This window comes from Pinus tabuliformis, chromosome X (genome assembly GCF_031772625.1).
Source record: "Pinus tabuliformis cultivar Carrire ecotype Pingquan chromosome X, CPIR1, whole genome shotgun sequence".
NCBI lineage: Eukaryota > Viridiplantae > Streptophyta > Pinopsida > Pinales > Pinaceae > Pinus > Pinus tabuliformis.
Genome location: NC_142308.1, coordinates 1,298,360,891 through 1,298,369,032, shown reverse-complemented (window position 1 = coordinate 1,298,369,032; position 8,142 = coordinate 1,298,360,891). Strand labels below are relative to the sequence as shown.

At 35.7% G+C, this 8,142-nt stretch overlaps 1 protein-coding gene across 1 annotated transcript; it reads right to left on the bottom strand.

The window, feature by feature from the left end:
• Positions 1-648: 648 nt before the first annotated feature.
• LOC149144803 (bifunctional levopimaradiene synthase, chloroplastic-like) lies at positions 649-6,530 on the bottom strand. The gene is made up of 16 exons (XM_089446229.1): positions 6,336-6,530; positions 6,105-6,125; positions 5,959-5,991; positions 5,460-5,551; positions 5,060-5,369; positions 4,716-4,899; positions 4,395-4,612; positions 4,184-4,304; positions 3,983-4,095; positions 3,648-3,877; positions 3,276-3,388; positions 2,945-3,043; positions 2,649-2,864; positions 1,821-1,959; positions 1,481-1,729; positions 649-1,025 (listed from the first exon to the last, which is right to left on the bottom strand). The coding sequence occupies exons 1-16, from the start codon at positions 6,526-6,528 to the stop codon at positions 729-731; spliced, it is 2,628 nt and encodes an 875-aa protein (XP_089302355.1). The 5' UTR covers positions 6,529-6,530; the 3' UTR covers positions 649-728.
• Positions 6,531-8,142: the final 1,612 nt, after the last annotated feature.

Sequence of the window (8,142 nt, the reverse complement as noted above, 5' to 3'; positions counted from 1 at the left end):
TATTTTTTTCTTTTTTGCACTCTAAAATAAGTTTGCACCTAAATAAATTTAATCCATGTGAGCTCATGTTAGATACGTGTTTAAGATGGATTTATGCTAGTTTTATTTTGATCGAGCTAAAATATTTACATTACATTACAACATCTCTACCATACTTGAGAGCACCTCTAGTCACAATGAACTTTAAATGTCAACTCTACTCTACCATACTTGAGAGCACCTCTAGTCACAATAAACTTTAAATGTCAGCTCTAATGGGGTTAGTTCAGTCAATTAAGTTTGTGTCTTAAACCACCTGTGTTGTTGAGAGACCACTAGCTATTTATTTGATTATATTTCAGGAATTCGATTTTCTAGACACGGTTGTGATCATACTCTTTGTACTTGAGACAAATTATTGTAATTTTGTAGTTTCTTAATATGGAATAATAATAAATCTAAATCTAAATTTAGAAGGCTGAAAAATTAAAATATAAAACAAAAGTTAAAAAATTTACTTTGGAAATAAAATTTTCCAAATATGTTATATATTATGTAAAGATAATTGGATACCATAAAATGTTGAATCCATCAGTTTGATGGCAATGTCTCTTTAGGAACGCCTCATGGCTTGTACTAAACAAACAAGACATCTCTAACAAATACCAATACTAGGCAACAACTCCTATGCCTGCGTTATTATAACGTTAACACAACATCATGAAGGACCTTCAACTGAAGAATTGAATCTAGGCAACCGGTTGGAAGAGGCAGTTTTTGACATGCTCCTTAATTTCCATATTATGTGAAAGTGTCAAACCGTCTCCATCCATGTAAAACAACTGCATTATTCTCGCCGTTTCAAAAACCAGTCTCCTGCAACTGTCTGGCACATCTCTGTTATTCACAAACTCCCTATTCAACTCAGCAAGAGCGTTATCCATGACAGTATACACATGTTTGAGAGCTTCTTCTTCAGACATCTCAGGATGGTCCTTCATGTAACACTGTATGGCAGAAGCCACCTCTCCTTGACCTCTCTCAGCCTGCATTTATATTTACCATCCATTTAATCATGAGAAGCAATTAAAGGATATGAATAGCCTCTACTTCGAAGGCAAATATTAAATATCATGCGCTTAATAAATCATTAGTAACTTGTTTTCTCATCTTTTACATTGTGTACACGTTATTCTCATTTAACTATTGCTTCTTCATATTTTCAACCTAATATTATTTTTTAATACAATTTTTTCTTAGATAAACCAGAAGTCAATAATTGCATTACCCCATAGAATAGTGATTAGTATTAAAATCTCGGATGTTGAAATTAATAAGTACCTGGTAAGTTAGGTTCTAATTTAACTATTGTTTTTTCATATTTTCAACGTCATACTATTTTTTTAGATAAACAAGATGGAAAAACAAGAAATCAATAATTGTAATATCATATAGAATAATGCTTAGTATTAAAATGTCGGATGTTGAAAATACTAAGTACCTGATAAGTTTTGGTGTCGTTCACCAGACGCCCTGTCAAACCCATGAGGTATAAAAATCTGGATTCACGACCAATTTTGGAGAGTATATCATCTGTAAGAATCTCCCCAGTGAAAAGAGCGCTGATGAGAACCACTGTTCCCAATGCTATTGACACACTCGCGTTCCCTATATATTCATCATAGGACGGCACGTATCTAGCTGCAGACCATTCTGCTTCTTTGGTATACGCTCCTAACTGGACCTCCCACTGCCATATACCATACCATATCAGTGAATGATGAATCTATAATCAATATTAAAACACATAACTAAAAAATTATAAGAGACTTAATACATACAACTTTTTGAATGTAGCCTAGCACGTCACGCCCTTGCCTCTTGCGTCCTTCTTCAGCGATTTCATTAAACGTATTGTAGAAACCCTTGAAACATATTTTCATGTCTTGTGGCATTTGATCTACCAAGGATAGATCCCATCTAAAAACAAAGCTAATATATAGATTAATAAAATGAAGAGAGTAGCTGAGTTTACACTCTATTTTACTACGTTTAATTATGTATGAAGTACATATGTTTTTTGGGAAGATCTGAGGTTAATTTTATTATGGATAAATTTTTTAAAGATTTAAAATTTCAAATCAAGAAAATTCAATTATATATTTCAAATTTTATATTTATGTTAAATTTAGAATAATAAAGTATATTACAATTTCAAATGGAAAAATGAAAAAGATGAAGTATTTTTGTTTTGGATAAGTTTATTGAGGCAGAGGAATTGCTCGTACAAGAATTGGGGAATTCAACAAATCTTGCAGAAATTATGTTTAAATCATGTTTTTTATGGTGAAAATAGATTCAGCACCATCAAAAAAATTTAGCCACCCAAAATCAAAATCTTGAAATTTGACATAACTAAGATTTACAAAAATCTTTGTTGAAACTTATCAAAATATTACTAAAATTTCCATAATTTTCAAGGTAAAAAGCGGTCTAGTTAAACTACTTAATAATCAAACCAATTCCCAAATTCTCATGAAAAAAATAGAGTATCTATCTCTTTATAGATTTTACAGATTTTAATAATCAAGCCAATTGGTAAAGTATATACAGCTTGGCAATAAAGTACCTTCCCTTTGAGAAAAAGTTGAAATAAATAAAACGTTTACCTTTTCACAGATTCTGAAAACAACTTGAGATTGTCCAAAGTTCCATGCGCGTCATAAAGATCATCTAATATGACTGTGAAATTAGAAGTTTTTGTGTAAACGGCTCTGCAGGTAGCGAACTCTGGCTCAAACAAAAATGACGCTGCTGAGAAATATATTTCAGCCACACGTTCCCGAGTGAAGCCCAGCTCTGAGAAACCCGATGAATTCCACCACCTTTGAATGCAATGCAAAATATATTGTTAGCTGTAAGGAAGATAGACTTAATATGAATGAAAATGTGGAGTAAGTAGCACCTCCGAATATCTTGAAGCTCTTGTCTGTGTAAAGCTTGCACACGATTGAAGTCCAATTTTGCTAATTCCAAATATTTTTCGTTGGAAATGTTTGGCATCCTGGTAGAGGGAGTTACAGAGGGAAGTATATATTAATGGAGGTTTTATAGAGATTAAAAAATATTTGAAGAGATTGTTGTTGTTTAAATAGTTTACTTCTACAGTTTTTTTTTGTTGCAGAAAGGAGTTTAACACGTATATTTATTTTTCCATAATACTTATTGAAAAAACTGAAAAACTCAATCATACGATCTTGAAAGTTAAAATTACAGAGAAAAATTATTAATCTTACATATACATAGTTTTTCCGAGCCAGACATCATTTGGTCCATAATTTTCAATGTAGCTTCTAGCCTCCAGCCTTGGCATACTTCTATGCCAGGGATATTTGAGTGCATATTCCACCTGGAAAAAAAATTATGAAAGATCGAATTTAGTAAAATTGACACATCTAACGGAAAAAAATAATATGAAAATTTGTTGAACAATTCTATGATATATTAAATCTTGTTGAGCAATTCTATTCTAGATTTTAAGATATTTTTAAAATACCATTTTTAAAATTTGATTCGACAATTAAAAAAAAAGTGACTTATTTGAGCTGGCTCTATTAATTAAATTCTAAAATGTTTCCATAACATAAAGAGGCAGCAATATTATGTACCTCTCCCCGAATATTCTTTTTAAGAGCCCATTTGTCAAAGGCGCCCACATCCTCCAGAGCATTCCTCAGATACCTTTCGGTACAGAGTTTTGCTTCTTCCATGATGGTTTCTCCCGGAAATGCAACGTGTGAACAACGATTGACATTTAACATGTCTGTAACTCCTCTCTGTGTTTGACCCAAGAAGCAAAAGAACTCTCCATTCTCATCTCTAAAAGTTTTTAAAACATCTGCCAAAAATGTTGGTTGCAGAGTTCAACAAACTGAATGAATTCAAAAACAGGGCCATTGGCACAATTCCCAGCAAAATATAACTCTCTACACCAACATTTTACCTGAGGATACATTGTATCCATGCAGTCTCAAGATTCGAAGGCCCATGGCTGTATCATCGATATCAGGGACAGGATTCTCTCTCGCCCATCCAATTCCTCTTTCGTCCCAGTGGCTGCACAACAATTTCACATATAATAATTATCAGGTATTAATGAGCCGATCCAGACCTGACTCGTTTAGAATGCCCAAAGACATGATACCTGTAAACATAATCCAATGCGTCCTTGATCTCCTCTTTGAAATGGCGATCGATCCCTAGCCTCTCAACAGTATCAACGGCCCACAGACGTTCAAATAGATCAAGCGGATAGTGACAAGGAACTGCAATAACAAATTCTTCATTCTTAACATTTTTCACAAATTATATAAAAAGAAAAGGGCCTTCCTGAAATCATATTGTCATCTTGATACCATGGTTTCCGAATTTCTTCAAGACAAAATTCAAGAATTCCAAGCATTTTTTGTTCCCTGTACGCATGAACACAGCCGCTGTAGATGCTGGCGAGCTGAGGAATGACCCATCCTTGGATTGAAGTTTCATTATTTTCTCCCACTCTACTATTTCTTGCAGGCCTTCCAAAGAATACAGTAACGTTGTTGGTAAGGCATAGAGAAGATCAGGAGGAAGCCTGATCCAAACACCACCAAGGTAAAAGGTAAAGTTAATCGGTTATCACTTTGAGAGATGGAAAATTTATCAATGACAGAGGAGAATGGTGATCAGATTCTAACCTTTGAAGCTTAGCCTCCCGCTTTTCAATGATTTGCTTGATGAAAGGCAATTCATAAGGCAGATCCAGACCTAAGGCTTTAGCTTCTTTTAGCATTGCAGGAAATACTATTTCAAATCCACTTGGCCTGTGGCTATCAGCCTCCTCCTCTATTTTTCCAGCTTGTGTCTTGAAAAATTCAATCCCTGAAATATGTACAAGTTAAAAACTCTTCACAGGAGAGAATATACCATAATTTTGTCACTGTGTGAAGACATCGCAAGGTCAAACCTGATATTAACATATTTCTACTCCAATCCACACATAATAAAAAAATTACACAAGGGCCTTGATCGATGTACAAACCTTTTTGTACTTGTGTGTCCCCAGTCTGCCATATAGTAAGAGTAATAATACATGCAAGAGTAGCTAGTATCCTGTCATATGCCAAGAAATAGAATTCTTCACCCCAAGAGCCATCTTTCAACTGATTTTGAAGAATCCATTCTAGTGTCTCAGGAAACTGAGGCTTCTCAGAGCCATCAACTGCTGGAATCCTTGCTACCCAAGCAGTGTCATATGCAGAGGGATTAGTTTCCCCATAGTCCATAGATCTAAACATATTCTTAATCTCGGATATTAATGTCTCGATACGCTTCTCGTCTGATGGTGCAACCTATAATTATTTCACGTCGTCAATTATAACAATGGAGGAAGAGCTGCTACAGTGATGGGCATTCAATCGACAGGCACTGAGATTACTAACCTTGTAAGATGGCATTAGAGATTCGATAACATGGTCCTTCCAGAAACCTGGAGGAAATTCTCTTTTCACCAGTTTAGGAACTGACACCGGATTTGAAGGTATCCAAAAAAACCAATCAGGGAAGAACGACGTTATAAAGATTTAAATTACTTCCCGATTCCATCACATAGGTATTTTGTTTTTGAACTTTCGAATTCAACATTTCTCTTTTCTTAAAGTGAATCGCACTTATTGGTGGGAAACCTCTATAAGAGAATACCCCTTTTCTTAAAGATGAATAACAAACCTCCCTAACAAGATACCTATATGATGGATCCTGAATCATTGATAACAAAATACCTATATGATGGATCCTGAATCATCGATAACAAAATACCTATATGATGAATTGATAATTTCTCAACATAAATCAAATCACAGTCTTCTTAAAAATTAAATTACTTTCTACCAAATGCTATAGCAGGTTTTTCAGTAGACTGGTAAGGAAGGGAGGCTGTACCTTCCCCAACACAAGCAACGATCTTGCTTGAACCTGCATATCAAGATACATTAATCAGTTGAGCTGAAATTAATGTGAGAAAAAAATAACCATAATAGTTCTAGTGGATAATGGATAGTCTAGTTGGTTTGAAGTGTGATGTTTACCCAGTTTTTTTGCCTGGTTATCTGCTGGAGAAGACATGATAAAAGGTTATTATTCTTCGCCTAAGTGCGGAAACATCAAAGGAACTATTTGTGGAAATTATCTACTGACCTTTACTCTCATCCAAAACAGGAAAAGGAGATTATCATTCTTCAGTTAAATGTAGAATGATCAAATGATAAAAAGGACCATTTCTCAGAAAAACACAGCAAGAATAGAAATTATATACTCACCTTTACCCCATCGTAGGTACAAGCTTCTCCGTTTGCCAGCACTGGTTCCTGCATTAAGCGAGCTGTGGAAATGTGGAATGCATTGTGTGGTAGCTCCAGTATGAATCTGGGATGACAATGAAGAGGAAGGCAAGGCCATCTTCCCAAATGCACCCCAGTTGCAGATATTGAACTCAATCAGATGATATGTCATCTCATGGGAATTTCTTATAAAGGTGTTGTTGAACTATTAGAAGTTTTTTTTTTTCAAAATTTTAATATGCGTTATTTAAACTGGATTGTATATATAGATTCAGCTCTTTAATACTATGATGCATCGCATTTGTAATTACAACAAATTCTAAGTAAATTTTACCAAACTTCCAAATACTCTAATAAATAAACTACGGCATTTCATTAAAGAAACTCCGACGAATGCTACCGACTAGACTTTATCAGCAGGAGTGTACACTGATACTTCATACACACAACGTGGGAAACTCCGGACTGCTACCGCCTTGACATGATCAGCAGGAAAGTACACTCGACAGTTCATAAAGACTATCAGGGAAACTCCGGCGACTGCCACGGACATGACTTTATCAGCAAGAGAGTACACTTGACAGTTCATAGAATTTGACGGGAAAATCGAATACAATAAAAAAAATTGTACTTACTCATTCATAGAATTTGACGGGAAAATCGAATACAATAAAAAAAAAATTGTACTTACTCATTCACATTCGTTCACATTCTTTCTTTTGTTAAGATGACCAAAACGGACGGCAGTTCCTATTTCCAATCCTATAGAAATATAAATGAGCGCTAAGTACCTGTGACAGCACATTCGTGACTCCTAAGGCATGCTACATATCCATGAAAGCCATGCATATTCCGGCAACTCGATCACCCTACCTCCGGCAAGCTCTAGCATTCAATGTATCTGCGACCACTGCCAGACCTGTCACGTCTCCTCCTGCAACCTCCGTTGGCTTCCTCATCTACCAACGTTTTCCAAATTCCGTTTTATTTTGAATTTATTAAAGGCGCTAAAGGAAATCAAATTTGAATTTTGAATTTGTAATTTCGTTCAGTCCATATTTTATTTTGTTAGAAGGCAGCTTTTTGGCTCCTGGTTCATGTTTGTTTTTTTTAAGGGGAGCCGCTGAACACATTATTTCTTGGCACCGAAAAGCTCTGGGAGCTACTTCGTATTCGGAACCTCATTATCTCATCACGGATTGGGCATGGACGCTAGTGAAAGAAGGCAGAACCAGTGAAATAATAGACGAGAGAATCCGGCAAAGCGGGGCGGAGAGCATGATGAAGAGAGTTGTTTCAATCGGTATTCTGTGCGCACATGTTATGGTGGCATCCAGACCTCGAATGGTGGACGTTGTGAGGATGCTGGAGGGTGAGGGTGACATTCCTGAAATTCCAGACATGCCTTTGCCGCTTATGTTACATGGTCCGTCTCTGTTAGACCAATTAAACGATTCTTCCCTTTTTCCTTGTATCATTTCTGGGCCTGCCTTCAGCGGATGTAGGTAACTGCATTTCTTCCATTAGAGCACTACCCGAAGTGTGGGCGGTAATTGCAAAACATTTGATAGTAGACAGTTAAGTTCTGTGAAGTAATTTGTATTATAATGTCCAGGAAATTAGTTTGAATATAAGTGTTTAGTTGTCATGTAAACTCGTCGAACTTGTACCAATTTGTGGTGCTTTCGGTGAACCTGTTGTTAATATATATAGTTGCCCTTCTTGGAAAATTAATGTCAATCCAATCTATGGTTGCCCATTCTTCCATGTCCCTAATACATTGATG